The 16,420-nt window shown below is 42.8% G+C and overlaps 1 protein-coding gene across 2 annotated transcripts in view; it reads left to right on the plus strand.

Moving 5' to 3' along the window:
• hdac11 (histone deacetylase 11) overlaps nucleotides 1-16,420 on the plus strand; it is a 51,275-nt gene that overhangs the window by 32,196 nt on the left and 2,659 nt on the right. Inside the window, exon 11 of one of the 2 annotated variants that reach the window (XM_037783683.1) lies at nucleotides 1,444-2,215. The exons of the other annotated variant lie outside the window; for it this stretch is intronic. Within the exon in view, the coding sequence (XP_037639611.1) occupies nucleotides 1,444-1,497 (54 nt within the window). The 3' untranslated portion in view covers nucleotides 1,498-2,215. Of the gene's footprint in view, nucleotides 1-1,443; nucleotides 2,216-16,420 lie in introns of those variants that run through there. 2 annotated transcript variants of the gene reach the window in all.

Below are 16,420 nucleotides of genomic sequence, written 5' to 3' on the forward strand. Positions count from 1 at the left end.
TCCTTTTCTTTCTTTAGTCGTTAGAGTTGATTGAATGTTGTGTGCCAAAAATAACACTGAAGTCTTCAAAGCTGTACTGTATTTTCTAGGGTGTGTTTGTGGTTTGTGCTGACATTGATAACTACTTCTATGCATTCATACTGATACTGAATAAATTCATGACAACCAAAAGGTCTGTTTGGCTTTTTTATTTTTCATCTTTGAATTGCTTGATGCTAAAAGTGTATGTTAATGCTGCTGCTATGTAGTTCAGCCTTTCTCTGAGTTTTCCATTGAGTACTGCGTGTCCCATATGGGTGTTCCTAAAGCCCTGCCCAACATGATGTAATGATCCCACACTTGCAACCTAATGACTCAATAAGAAAACATCTGAAGTAAAGCCCCTTTAGTTTCCCTGATGCATCCAGTTTCAGGTCATTTGTGAAATTGTTAAAGGTTCTGCAAACATATTTTCATTTGCTGAAATTGAAGTTGGGCAGCTTGGAATTATATAAGTCCCCAAACTCTGTTTACTAATGAGAACCAAAGGTCTAAAACATTCACTATTCACTACCATGCACCATAAATGACATTACATTTACTCTAGCAGCTGTCTATATTTCATTTCCCCTCTCTACACAATACATGGTGATAAATATATGGTGGTAAGTTTGAAATGGTCATTTACTAACATTTTCAAGTTGCATTGTGGGCTAATTTGAGTCCTCTCTATGGGGTATAATCACTGCAACTGGACATTCAGACAATACAAAACAGAAAGTGGACACACGGCTAACAGGAGAAGAAGTCAATCATCTCAGTCTGTACGAGCCCACACGGTCCTGAGACAAGGTCGACGGTGGTCAGGGAGAATCAGGAACACCACCTGTGTGGGTTTGGACGGTGGAATGAAACTTTTTCTGCATGTTTATGTTGTTTTCGTTTCCCAACTGACGAACAAACTCTACTTTATGAACAAAGCGGCGCAGCAGAGTTCAGCTTCTGATTGAGAAAAAAAAGAATCAATCATAACACGCAGCTGTGCACGGTCGCTTCTACTCGCAACATGATGAGCACCCCTCGCTTTTCTGTCAGGGCTTGATTATGTTGCTCAAACAGAAATGTAATTACTAAAACACAGAAACGAATGGACATGAACATATGCACTGAGGTGTTAAAACAAGTCACTTCAGCCGCCTAATGCTCTCCCATAATCACTGTGATATATGACACAATAACATAATGAGCTCATTAATGTCAGTGGATTAATTACGGCATATTTAAGTAACATCACACTCGTCTTCACATAACGCATGGGGGGCATTAATATGAACTCCATAAGAGCTCCAGTCAGGGGCGGATGTGTGAAGTTATGTTGGATCGTTTTAGAGGTATTTTCTTCCCAGAATGTGTCCAGACAGACGGACAGACAGAAAAACATCATGACAACATCATTTCATGCAGACGGTGAACCGGGGTGCTGCCGGGACAAAGAAACCTTGCAGTGAGCTTCATTAAACATGACTCCCTGGCTGTCTGCCTGGCTCCTGGCTCCTGGACGCCGTCTTACCTAAAAAAATGACCCTCTCTGGGATTGAGCTGCTGGACGGAGGCCGAGGCTGTCGAGTGCTCGATGTCTGGCTGCTTCCACTGGGATGTTTTCACGTCTCCAGACCAAACCCACCCAAGTGGGGGTATAAACAGTCTACGATAAGCAGCCCTGACTGAGGCAGGTGTGAAAACAACATTTCAACAAGTTAATGAAAGCTCTGCTCAACATGTTTTACTTCCACAGAAGACTGATAATGAGAGTTTATAATGTCTTTGGTTAGATTAAACGGTCAGTTCAGGAGCAAGCTGTTCTCATACACCGTCAGGAGTTACAGTATATCTATAGGAGAAGTAATGCGCTGGATGGTCTCTAGTTTAAGCTGTATATTGTCGAGAAGATTTGCATATTGCTAAGTATTGTATAGCTCTTTGCACATTATCTTTGTATTTTTGTCTTAGCTGCTATAACGGTATCATTTCCCGCTGGACTTACTGAAGTTCTCCATCCTTTAGCTCCAGACTGATCTTCATAGTCTACTTGTATTCTCACTGCTGAGATATCTCACCTTAATAAAACACAACCTGCTTCACGGCTCGGTGCTTTGAGATGATTTTATTCATCACAGAAGAAAACCTCAGATCTCCTCTGGTGATGGGCTATGAGGATAAATATGTTCCTTTATATAAACACAACTGTCCTTCAGGGATAATCAATAAACTAAAGGCCTCAGGATCTAATAGATCTGCCATCTCAAAGATCCTTCAACGTCGTTACCGAGCAACGTGTGACACGGTGAGCTGCCGGCTGAGCTGTCACAGTCAATGGTTTCAGGTGTCAATTGCTCAGGTGTTTAAACCAAGGTACCGGCACGCCGTAGCCTAATGTGAGGTCTGGATTTGTTTTCGATCCAAGGCTGTACGGGTAATGTATTCTGTTTCTAAGCAGTTCTTTATGCCGATCCATCATCAGGAAATACGTTGTTAGTCCTTCTTATTGTTCTCCAAACCACACGCTGACCTTGCCAGCCACATAGAAATTGATCTTTAAAGAAAACACAGAGCTGCTGGTATCGACTCTCAGCTTTTTTCTGGCAGCGCCACAAAATAATTGAGAACAAATTGTACATGGAAGAGCCTGTTTTTAGGGTTATTGGCCCGACGTTGACTAAACGTTGGTAGACTTTTAGGTCTGATGTGGTTAAGCTGAAAATGTCAGAGGGATGTTGGAGGAGATTCAAAGCGACTCACTCAGTCACTTCAAGCAGGAATTAAACCGGCCACCGCGGCCCTCCTGCCTCTGGTAAGTGGCGTGTGTGTGGTGTGTGTGTGGTGTGTGTGGTGTGTGGTGAATAACTAAACTGTAAGTGGAGCTGTTGTTTGTGTTGTTTTGACAGTCAGTGTTTTAGTAGACAGAGACTACAGCACGCAGTCTGACTCACAACTAATGTGGAGATGAATTTTTGACTCTGACAGTTTTGCCAAAAGGGAGGACGAAGCACCGGCAACTGATTTACATCCTCAAATAAAGATCAGCACGACTCTGCTTCTTGTTAAGATACACTCTTTTAAAGAGGACACATCATGAAAAACTCACTTTTTCAGAACTTGTTTTCATCCATCTGGGTATCAGGAGTGTATACCAACCAACAAACTGAAATAAGACGACCCAGTCAGTTATTTTGTGATCTGTCTAGATCAGAAAACATGTGATTCAACGAGTCATTCAGATCTGTCTCATCTGTTGTGTGATGGTGATGTGTGTGTGAGCATTGTGTGATGGTGATGTGTGTGTGAGTGTTGTGTGATGATGATGTGTGTGTGAGCGTAGTGTGATGGTGATGTGTGTGTGAGCGTTGTGTGATGGTGATGTGTGTGTGAGCGTAGTGTGATGGTGATGTGTGTGTAAGCGTTGTGTGATGGTGATGCGTGTGTGAGCGTTGTGTGATGGTGATGCGCGTGTGAGCATTGTGTGATGGTGATGCGTTTGTGAGCGTAGTGTGATGGTGTTGTGTGTGTGAACGTAGTGTGATGGTGATGTGTGTGTGAGCGTAGTGTGATGGTGATGTGTGTGTGAGCGTTGTGTGATGGTGATGTGTGTGTGAGCGTAGTGTGATGGTGATGTGTGTGTGAGCGTTGTGTGATGGTGATGTCTGTGTGAGCGTTGTGTGATGGTGATGTGTGTGTGAGCGTAGTGTGATGGTGATGTGTGTGTGAGCGTAGTGTGATGGTGATGTGTGTGTGAGCATTGTGTGATGGTGATGTGTGTGTGAGCGTTGTGTGATGGTGATGTGTGTGTGAGCGTAGTGTGATGGTGATGTGTGTGTGAGCGTTGTGTGATGGTGATGTGTGTGTGAGCGTTGTGTGATGGTGATGTGTGTGTGAGCGTTGTGTGATGGTGATGTGTGTGTGAGCGTTGTGTGATGGTGATGTGTGTGTGAGCGTTGAGCCCAGTCAGATATTCGTGGCAGACAGATCTCCTGGGATTTTTTTTCTCCTCATTGTTTTCCTCCAATTCAGCGACGCCTCACAGTGGAATTGTTTACAACCTAATGTATGATAGATTATGCAATTCCTCCCCTGCAATGCAGCGGGAATATTAAGTTGTTTCACTCACCTTGGTAGATTCATGTTGCAGGACGGCAGCCTGCTCGCTGCTGGGTGTCGTTTTGATTTATTTTCTCCCGGTGGGTTTCAATACAATCAGATGGACTTAGCATCGTCCTTCGAAGACATCAAGTGGATCATTTCTTTCTATTAAAGCGTGGGGAGTCTATCAGTCTGTCAGCAGGTAGTGTAAAAACAGTCATTCTCTGCGGTTCCTCCTTCTCCTACCTCTGATTCATAGAACCAAACTCAGCTTCAGGAGAGTCAGACTTCTTTGTGATCACATCATCCTGATCCTTTTCCTTCCTAAACTACATATTTTATTTTTTTTAGTTTATACCATCGTGTAACTTCTCAAATACAAGCTGGTGTTCAAATAATGTCCAGCATAAACAAATAAAGGCTAATACAGGCCAGATAGTAGATAGTCATTCAGACTGTTCTCATACACCGTTCGTAGCAGCACCAGTCTCCTAAGAATCACATTCCCATACACCTAAATTTCATTCTCTTTTACGTTTGAAAGGAAACGTATTTTGTCATGGATAACATTTGTCTTTTATAAATCACAAATACCTTTCAAAGTCTGCAGACGGCATGGAGAGACCTTGGTCTGGTCAGCTAACATTACTGCCAAGCAGCTGAAATATAGAGTGATATTGTGCTTTTAGCTGACGTGTGTCTCCTCACTGTGTTGAGCGATGCTCCTTCATGTCTATGTAGAGCGAGCACAAGCGCCAGCAACAGGATGCTGACTTTAGTTGACTTAACGGACACAGGTGAAGCTGTTAACAAGACATTTATGATTCTTACCAACAGTCCCTTTAATAACGGGTATAATAATAATTATAATATATGAGAAACTTTCCCCCGGGAGACCGGTGTTCCTGCCCGTGTGAAACATAATCATTTCTTGCGTTTTGTTTTGTTTTGAACTAGTTTCACACCAAACCATGATGATATTTAACTAGGCCTAACACGACAGTTTTGTGGCCTAAACCTAACTAGAACAGAGAGCGTAGCTTAGTGTTATCTAAAAGATTTACAAAGTCTTGGCTGAATATTTAAATGATTTCCACAATGTGGACGAGGTCTTTGAATTCAATGGCCGTCCGTATTTATTTGGATTTCAGAACGAGACTTCTTTTTGAGCGAGACTCTTTCCTTAATGTTGTCAGACACTTCTAATAACAATCTGAGCCTGTCAGCGGCAAAAACAAGAACTTTTAGTGGACGTATCTTTACATTGACGCTGTCGGTTACAGCGTTCTCTCTCGATACTGGAACAATTTCAGAAAATTTTGTCCCTATTAGTCACTTAGACACAAAAACATGGGAAAATAGGTTGAAAAATGGCAGCGTTACCCTTTAACCTGCTTGTTCTGTTTGTTAAAAATGAGAGCTACCACTTAATAACTGTAGGGTTGACATCCAGCTGTCTAAGTTTCTGAATTAAAACGTATACGGCTGCAGAGCGAAGATCAATAAAAAGCAGCCGAGCATCAGCTCCGCTGTCCTCAAGATGTTTTAAAACCAGGCGTATAATGTCAGTAAAAGCATCATCCGTCCCGTCCCCGTCTGTCAGCAAACTGTAATGGATCTGATCTGTTGTTCACGTGCGCTTCCAACATCGACACCACACACTAGTAGAGGTGCACTTACCTGCACTATACACATGGTACATTCAGCATATTGTACATTTACACTGCACTGATTCAATTAGTACAACAGAGTCAGGTCATATTCACCGCTCTACTGTCAGTTTCTCTTTTTAAAGAGGACCGATGATGCGTATCCCCTTTCCTTTAATGTGTTTTATATATATATATATACAGTTTATATATATATTTTTTGTGACTGTAAAATGTAAAAAATTACAACGCCTAAAGTCCAGACCTGAAGGAGAAACACTGCTCCTGAACTGCCTGAAACGCCCTGATTCAAGTCCCGCCTTCTCTTCTGTAACGCCGTGATGTCATCAAGTAGCACGTTTGCATAATAGTTTTGTTTGTTTTTGCAGCTATTTTAGATTTAGTCTTAAGATGATTAGTTTTAGTCATTTTTATCCTTCATAGTTTTAGTCAAAATGTTTTCTCTTCTTCTTCTTCTTCTCTTAGTTATATTTAGTCATCAGATTATATTGAACATTTCTGTCATTTTAGTCAAATTTATTTCACATAAAATGTTATCTTATTATTATCTGATGAAGAATGCAGCTTTTGCTGTTAGTTCGAGTCCTCCTGATTGACGGCACTCATTAATGATGCGGTTCAGTTGCACCCACCGGTCCGTTATGACTCGAGCCAATCAGCACCGCCCAGCATGAAAAAAAAATATGAGTCAGGACTGAGGCATGAGACAAGAAGGACGGAGACGGACTGAGCGCTAATCACTCTCATCTTTTTTCGTCAAAGATATTGCATGTTTGATATCGTCACCGTTAGTGTTTAATGACGTGGGCGCCGTCTCGTCATCGTGTAATCTTTGTTATGTAAAAAAAGGTCGCTAACGGACATATTTCGTCATAGTTTTCATTAACGAAATGAACACTGTTTTGGAACGCTCTCAAACAAAGCTAGTTAGAGCGGAGTTGGAGCGGAGTCCGAAGAGTTTGGTTCGGTTGACCAATCAGAGCAGACTAGGCTTGTCGTAAAGGGGCGGGGGGTCATATTATTACGAGAAAAAAGTTGTAATATTATGAAAATAAAGTCATAACTTTACGAGAAAAAAAGTAATTTCCCCTCCACAAAGAGTCAGTTTCCCCAGTTGTTGGAACAGAAAACTTACTGAAAATATAATTGAACATTTAAAGGAAAAAATGAAAGATTTAACTGCTATATTTTTCCTGAATCTTCTCCAGGGTGTGGGGTGGTGCTGAGGGGATTTTAGCTCATGACCTCAAGTCTTTAAGATGCTGGCGACAGCCCTGGTTATACACCAAAACCACCGCCACACCTTCGCCTGTTCAGTGACGTCTAGCAGTATCAACAACACACACAACCATTCATAGATTCATAGATTCATAGATCTCCCCTCAGGAGAACTCAGCCTTAGTCTTCTTAGATCTCATGTTTAGCTCCTGTTTCAGGGTTTTAGTCCTCCCAGTCGTTGCCAGTATATCTGAGTTGTGATTCACGATGTCGAGCCAACAGAGTGAAGCTGGCAGCTATGTGTGATCTGTTGATGTTGTGAGCGGTGTGACTCACGGCGTCTCACTGTTTGGCTCGCTCTGACGTTTCCCACCTTACAGATGAGCATGAATTATTCATTTCTTTAAGTTGTAGTTGTGAACCCTGACCAGCAGGTGGCCCAGTGAGGAGGGTAAATACTGTACATTACACAGAACAAGCTTTATCATAATGTCACATATAAATGAGACTTCCTGACTATTAGGTGGCGTTCTGACCTACAGAAAGCAGCAACAACAACATAGGTATGAATAATGGATCACATCCCCCACAACACAACACAACACAACACACAGCAATTAAGCCTCCTCTCTTCTGGTAACTGTTGAAACCCCAATTTGTTTTCATTAAACACACTTTCTCTGAAAAAAAAGATCCAATTATTCAAAACTAGACAACGAAACACGCACAGGAATGAAAAATGTAAACCTGCAGCAGTTATATGTATACAGTATAATCCCCTCCCACCAGACTAGCACGGGCATATGCACGCGCTTCATACAGCATTTTCTCTCTGAAAACTTTTGATATCGTCAGATTCTCTTTTTTAGACTCTTGTTGATAAGCCCGTCTTAGTTTTTTTGGGTTGCTTTGCAGTGTAGACAGTTGTTGCCAATGCTGGAATAGAAACTACATCCTGCAGGATATTATGCTGCTGAATCAGAATTTTCATCATCCGAAGGGACGTGCACGCGCATGTGCATTTGTAGAAAAGCCAATATGATCTCTCTCTCTCTCTGAAATGACCTGTGATTGGCCCAAAGTCTCCCGCCAAGAGGAGGTGCACAAGTCTAGTTTTCTCTTAGACCTCTTAAATTACAACATACTGAAAGGTTATTTCTACCCAATGACGCCAAAACAGACCTGCCTATCCCCGCTTTAAGGGATCATTGAAGAGATTACAATTCATCAGAATGGCATGAGTGTCTGAACCAGATTTCATGGTAATCCTTCCAATAGTTGTTGAGATATTTCAGTCCACAATGGTGGAAAGACGGACCGACAGACCGACATCACCGTCCCCAGAACCGTGCCGACGTATCCATTTTTGTCTGGACTGCAGAGGGCCAGCCCTACAAACGCTAAAGTCCGTCACTGAGTGGTCGGCCGAGTGTTGGAGTTTCCTCATTGGCCGTTGCTCTTTCAAAATGAAAAGTTGGGAAACAGTCCTTTATGCAAATGAGCCCGTCCAGCGCGACACGTCCGGCTCACGAAACTTGGACCGAGCTGTGAAACAAGGCGATCTAGTTCTAAAATGCAGTAGCATCATCGACTGTTTCTCTCTTCAAATGTTTTCAGAAGTAGATTTTTGTGGATTGTTTAGATCAGGGGTCAGCAACCTTTATTATCAAAAGAGACATTTTAGGCAAAAAAAAAGAATCAGTCTGGAGCCACAAAACATGTGATCATTGTGATGAAGGTAACACAGTTTATAGTTTAAGTATATAGTATAATAGTCTAATGCAGTGAGGGCCAAAGAGACAATGTACTACGGAGTATTAGGGCCACATTGAGGGAAAAAACATCTGAGATTTACAGAATAAAATCAGAATATTACGAGAATAAAGTCAAAAGAAAATAACACGTAGAATTACTACTTTATAATATTATGTCTTTATTCTCGTAATCTCAGATTTATTTTTTTCCCTCAATGTGGCCCTAATACTCTGTCGTTCCGTCGTACCATAGACCTACAACAGTGATAAATAAAAATGAAAATGTAAACAAAAAACAGTTATTAGCTACAAATTCCCAGACTGCCCAACACGGTGCAGACAGACACTCAGTTTGGACCGAGTCTTGTTTAAAAAGACGTAGTTGTTGGTTTGGTACGGTGTGATGCAAGTAGACTACTGAAAAGAGCCAGCTGCTGATGGGATGTTGTTTTTCCTCTAGTCCGGTTCACGGCTGGACTTTTCCTTTGGGCTCAGATGATCGGACTGTAAAACTCAAGCGTTATATTTCCAAACATTCCTTGATCTCCGACTGTGATTATTGGCGCTGCTGCACAGTGAGTGGTCTGCTTTCCAAGGCTGCAAATTAAGGAGAGACAATGCAAAGAGATTCCTTTAGTGGCTGCAGTCCAACCCGTTTCCTAAATATCCTCGTGCACGGTTACTGTTATGCATCCCCACCCTTATTTTCCTTAAAAATAAAGGCTGAACTTCAGGAAGATGTATGTAGGTGTGTGTTCAAGGCAGGAGGCCTCTGGAGGTGGCAGACCACCGGACCGAGCTTTCATCCTTCAGTCCAGCAGCCGCCGCAGAGACGTGGCCCGCTGCCTGGAAGCTCGATCCCAACGACGATCGATCAAGCTGTTGACTCAACGCGCCAAGACGCACTGCAGTCTGTCAGAGTCTGGAGAGATTCCTCTTCCTCTTTCTGAGATTTAGTAGGTACGATTCTGACCTTCAGTACCCAGAACTCATGTAATGTGATGATTTTAAACCGAAGCATTAAAAGCCATCGAGACACCGTCGAGTCCAGCTTTCTTTGGCCGGAGCTCTAACTGCTGTTCAGGAAACACTTTATATTTTACAGGAATGCTCCAACATTTCGGGAAATTTGTCGACTTGCTGTCGTTACTGAGAGGTGGAAGAGAAGCTCAATGTCAAATCCATGTATGATGTGGGTTAAATGAGGTTGGACTTGATCAGAAACACTTATTATTTTATGTACAAACCCCTCACCGGATATAAAGGGCTTCCATAACACTGGTGAAAAGGAGAGAGGATGTAGCCCAGTGAGAGTGGTGTTGTTCAGATAAAGAAGACGAGTGTTTGGAGACTCGGAGGTTTGATTTCCTGACCCATTAAAAGTGTTCTCAGGGGAACCGGCTGCTCTCGCTGCGCAGACAATGAAGACGTCACTGTTGTCAGGCTATTAAATAGGTGTTATCAGTCGCTATAAGCCCCGTAGATGTGGGTCAATAAGGGTCTACTACACCCACTAGAAGGTTTTTATCATCTATTCACATGGTAGATCACCGAAAGAAGGTATAAAAGAACACGGTAGCGACCTCTAGAGACCACAGTAGTTATGACAGGAGCAGAAGTCAGGCGCTGTAGTATAGACAGTTTGAAACTCTATAACGGGTGGAGGTCGGGAACGATAGATGGAACACAAAACACAGTACTTTTCACCCAGGAGACTGAAGTTCGCATCCCGTGTGAAACCAACAATTTGAAGTTGTCTTTCTGATCGTAGTTATTTTAACCCCAAACACAGTGTTTTTCCCTCAACTTAAGTAAATGTTTGTTTTTTTTGCCTAAACCTATAGAAGTTGTAGTTTTATCGTCTAAACCTAAAGAAGTTGTAGTTTTGTTGCCTAAACCTAAATAAACCTTTTTGTTTGTGTTTAAAACGTGGCGTTTCATTCAGTTTACGTGTTAGAACGTGTTGCTTTTAGGTTTCACTTTCACTTTTACATTATAGTAGGCGTAGTAGGCCCCTAAGGACTCACATCTATGGTGCTTATAGCGACTGATAACACCTATTTTATGTCCTGATAACAGTCGATTTCAGGTGTTTGATCAGCCTGCTGGTGAGCCTCGGATGGGAACCAGGCATTTTTATTCACCGACACCAGACAAAAGCTGTCAGGGGAAACCGCCACGAGCAACCGGAGGAACCGCTGCCGATTACACAGTCAGTTAGGACCAACGAATTAGGAAAGCAAACTTTCATAACAAGGCAGAGTTTATGAAGTCTAATAGTGTTGGACTGCATAAATCATCAGCTCTCATGACAGCGCTGTGAAGTCACAGTGTCCTTTAAGGTGCTTTGCATGTTATGATTTAGCAGATAAACGGTGCAGATCTGTGGAGGGAAGTTAATTTCATATTCATACTCAGTGATCCTCCAGAGTGGACTTATCATTGTGATTTATGGTTCATACCTGAAGCACTTAATGTTATATATCTGCAACAGTCCTTGATGGATTGATTGATAATTCAACCACGTTGTTGTCACACTTTCATCGGAGCGTCTGCTTTTACACTTCCACGACTTTAGTTTGATTGATTCACAGATTGACGTTAAACAGTTCGGGATGTTATTCTTACACCTTCTTTTGATTCAGTGACGGTTCTTCAAGAGAGGAGCCAAACACATCCAGATGGTGCCGCCTGGAGTCCTCCTCCTCATCCTCCTCCACACTCCTCTTCCTCCACACTCCTCCTCCTCCTCCTCCTCCTCTTTCTCTTCCTCTTTCTCCTCCTCCTCCTCTTCCTCTTCCTCCTCCTCCTCCTCCTCCACATACCTCCTTCTCCTCCTCCTCCTTCTCCTCCTTTTCCTCCTCCTCGTCCTCCTCCTCCTCCTCCTTCTCCTCCCCCTGCTGCTGTTGCTCATCCTCATCCTCCTCATCCTCCACACTCCTCCTCCTCCTCCTCCTCCTCCTTCTCCTCCTCCTCCTCCTCTTCCTCCTCCTCCTTCTCCTCCTCCTGGTCCTCCTCCTCCTCTTCCTCCTCCTCCTCCTCCTTCTCCTCCTCCTCCTGCTGCTGCTGCTCACATCTCACAACACAAATCTCAGGATTATTTTAGTTGGCAGGACAGAACATGAACCTGAGTGAGAAACCTCTGTGATGGATTCAAGCTACACTCTAAGAAAAAAATCTGTAGAAAAACAGAAAACTGTCCTGGCAGAAAATGACCAGACGTTTCCTTCAAACCTAAAACAGAAAGTGCTGTTGATTTACAGGATGTCCTCGATATCATCCACGGACACTTCCTACAATTTTATTTAAGAATTATTAAATCGTTTTCTCATAAAGTTATGACTTTATTCTGTAAATCTCAGATGTTCTTTCCCTCAATGTGGCCCTAATACTCCGTAGTACATTGTCTCTTTGGCCCTCACTGCATTAGACTTATATATACTATATACTTAAACTATAAACTGTGTTACCTTCATCACAATGATCACATGTTTTGCGGCTCCAGACAGATTTATTTTTTGCCTAAAATGTCTCTTTTGATAGTAAAGGTTGCTGACCCCTGACCTAACCAATCTCACTCCTCATGCCTAAACCTAACCAACAAACCAACGAAGTTAGCAAGTACTAGCCAATCAGAGGCAGAGTAGGGCGTGTCAGCCTTCGCTATAGCAGGATTTGTAATTTAGCCTCCAGGTCTGGTCGTGGAAGGGAGGGAACCTCCTGGTAGCCTCGTAGCATGTTCTCAGGGTGCATCATCCTGTATATGATCCAGAGCCCCGCGGAGGCTCCTGGGAGGTTGTGGGCAGTCTGCAGGATCTCACTGGAAACTCGCTAACTCCATCTGTCTCAGCAGCTAATCAGTGTCCCACAACTTCCTGTTCTCTCTGCAGACCGAGTGCTTTCCTTTCTTCACTTTTTAGTTGAAAGCATACAGGAAGTCTGCAGAGGCTCTTCTCTTCTTACGCCGCTATCCTCCCTCCAGAAATGGATGACATCTGCTTCAGTATGATAATAATAATACACAGGCCATCTGCAACTCTTTATTCAGCTTAAACTTTATAGATCTTTAACCTCTTCCTCTAAAACACAGAGAGGTTGTGATGCATCAGGGGAATAAAGTGTGGCACAAAGGGAAGTTCAAACGCCCCTAGAGGATGTGCTAAAGTGTTTGAAGCGTTCATTTTACTTGATCTCTTCCTTAAAGGTATTCAGGCGTCAGCGCTGACTTTGATAACCCGTGTTAGAGTCCCCGACTGTCCCTTTATTCCTCCCAATATGAGGGATGTTTCAAAGATGGAAGGAACAGCAGGGTGCATGTGCTGCTTTTTTAGGTTTCACTGCAGGGACGACGTGGCAGCTGAGTCAGGAGCACTTCTGTTGTTTAATCCCTCCGTCACGCTCACATGGGAGGTATAGATTTATGTATATTCATAGAACGGCGGGGAACTCATGTTCTTCACTTAAAAATGCTACACAAAGTTTTCCTTCATCAACACAACAACAACAACAGACAGACAAAAAGTACTTTACACTTTCTGTCTCCATTTCAAACTAAAAGCCCCACGTAAAAGAACATCAAGTGAAGGGCAGTATTTGTCCGATATGCTCTCTCTCTGTCTCTCTCTCTCTGTATCTTTCTCTCTCTCTCTCTCTCTGTCTGTAAACAAGAACTATGTGACTTGTTCTCGGGTACAACTCTTCACTTTTCAGACCGCTCATCAACGATGGATGACACAAACCTCATGGTGGAGGTAGAGAAACACACAGAGCTGTATGATCTTAACCTTTTCTGTCTTAAATATAAATGACATTTATAATGAAATGAAATGGTCATTATGAATGCAAACTCAATGTAGAAAGAACGGGCTGGCAGCAGCAGTTCAGCCACGCGCTGCAGATGTGCCCGGTCTGGTCCAGATGTAAGAATATCAGCGTCTTTGCAGACCAAGTCCGAGTTTTTTTAATCCGTCATCCGATAAAACCTTGCACACTGAGTCCGATGCGTTTTGTTCTTCTCTTTGTTGCAAAAATTCACAATACAAGACAGAACTGAGTTACCGTAGTTACGTGATGTGAATGTGTTGTCTTTAAACATATATAGCTTCTAGTTATTGTAGTTCTGGACCAACTCAAATCCAGCACATACTGTACTGTAGATACTGGATTCCTTCTACATATGTTTCAACCAGTCAGATGTGTGCAGAGAACATCTCAGAGCCGTATCCAGTGTGGAATCAGCACGTTCTCCTCCCGGTACAGAGGAAGATATTTGCTGGCAGCTGAGCCAGTGCAGATGAGGAGAGGCACCGCGGTCCAGATGGCATCCAGGCATGGATGCTGAAACTCTGCACCACGGAGCTCTTCTTAGGACCGCATCAGTTTAAAAAGAAGGAATCACCGAGTAGCTGCATCATAATCCTCAAGAGCAGGGGTCTCCAAATCTCAGATTTATATGTGGCCCTAATACTCCGTCGTACCGTCATACCATCGTACCGTCGTACCATAGACCTACAACAGACATCTGGGCTACCTTGCTTAGCCTTCTAGCTATGACCGAGACGTGCTGTAAAGTTACATAAAGTCCATATAGAGAGGATGTTATGGTGGGTGATTGTGTCCAAAAACACTATCACTTAACTTTCACAAAAGTCAATGCTGACTTATTTTAAGTAACGTAATGTTTCTACGTCATGTACATGACGTAACTAGCCTACTTAACTATGTAACAACCATACTTATTTTAATGCAAAACCGCGATCTTTTCCTAAACCTAACCAAGAAAGTGTACGCATGTAACTAGTGGAAATTCACACGGGCAAAACTGAAGCTAGAGGGGTACGTAGAGCATCGGGCTGCTGACCAGGCTGTCGGTATTTGACGAGTTGGGAGTGAGAACATTTTTCTAACAGGCTGTCAACGTTGACACGATTATAACGCATTAAAGAAATTAGTGGCGTTAAAACAGCAGTTGTAGCGAGCTCAGTTTTAAAGCTAGATCCGAGTCGACACCCTACGACGGCTGTGTCGGGCTATAACCGGGCTCATATCGTGTAGACTGAACCCGGCATTAAAGCTAGAGTGAAGATCCTGGTATCATCGTAAACTATAAAACCTGATGAATCCATCGGTACCAACCAGGTCAGACCAGCTGGTCATGACTTGTGCAAAATTTTGGCGAGGAAAAACTGTCATGGCCATTTTCAAAGGGGTCCCTTGACCTCTGACCTCCAGATCAGTGAATGTAAATGGGTTCTATGGGTACCCACGAGTCTCCCCTTTACAGACATGCCCACTTTATGATCATCACATGCAGTTTGGGGCAAGTCATAGTCAAGTCAGCACACTGACACACTGACAGCTGTTGTTGCCTGTTGGGCTGCAGTTTGCCATGTTATGATCTGAGCATATTGTTTCATGCTAAATGCAGTACCTGTGAGGGTTTCTGGATCAATATCTGTCATTGATTTGTGTTGTTCATTGATTTACAATAATAAATATATACATGCATTTGCATAAAGCAGCATATTTGTCCACTCCCATGTTGATAAGAGGATTAAATACTTGAGAAATCTCCCTTCAAGGGACATTTTGAACCAATAAAAAATGTGTGATTAATCGTGATTCAATATTTTTTGCATTACGTCATGTACTTAATGCAGCTAGCTTACTTCACTAAACATATTTACTAACGCAAACCACGATCCTTTCTTAAACATAACCAAGTTCTTTCCTGTGAAAATGGAACTTTATTTTGAAGAGACGTAGTGTATGCATGTAAAACACTGACCGAGCTGTCGGTATTTGAGTTGGGTGTGAGATCGTGTTGCTTAATATGCATAAATGTGTCTGGTATATCGTTAGTAATCCCACTAAAACACCAGAACAATACTCAAGTCACGTCGACCTAATCCTGCTGAGAGACACAAGCAGATGTTCAGTGTTTTAATGTCCAAGACATGAGGACCTCTAATATGGCTGCCTGGGTGGTGCGTTATGTCATCTGAAAGACCTTTTCATCATCATGTTTGAATGTCCTGGAGAAAAGACACACACATTTACGACCAACAGTCCTTCAACGTATAATCAGACAGATGTTTTTTGTGCAGTCGTCTCACCGCCTTGATACGGCGCCTTTATTCATCATGATGACACGGGACAGCTATGCAAATTTCACACATCATTAAGCCGAACACAGACCTGGGACCGGTCAGACAGAACCGATCAGGTCCATCAGGTTTTTCCTTGTAAGTCTCCAAACTTTACACCATCCATTACAGTTTGAGAGGAAGACAAGTGCAGACTTCTTTGGAGACGTTATGTTGTGCTGCCTGGTGATGATGATCACATGCTGGTGTGTTAATAACGTGACTCTCGACGCTAACGACAGCAGCTTTAATGAGAGATGTGTGTTGTTTGTTCCTCCCTGTGGTTTCTGCTGGACTCCGTCTGGCAGACGTAGAAGTGTATAACGCTGGAGGCCGGCTCATGTGGATCTGCCGTCCATATGGGAAGAGATCCTTTTGTCCTATTTTAAACAACAATCACTGCTTTTTCAGCCGGCCTTCAGGGCTGCATGAAAACAACGGTGCATTGTCGACGTACAGCGCGACTCTTGATTAAGTTGACATTTGCAGAGTTCAAGAGGCTACTCATCTGAATAAC

This window comes from Sebastes umbrosus, chromosome 1 (genome assembly GCF_015220745.1).
Source record: "Sebastes umbrosus isolate fSebUmb1 chromosome 1, fSebUmb1.pri, whole genome shotgun sequence".
NCBI classification, from domain to species: domain Eukaryota; kingdom Metazoa; phylum Chordata; class Actinopteri; order Perciformes; family Sebastidae; genus Sebastes; species Sebastes umbrosus.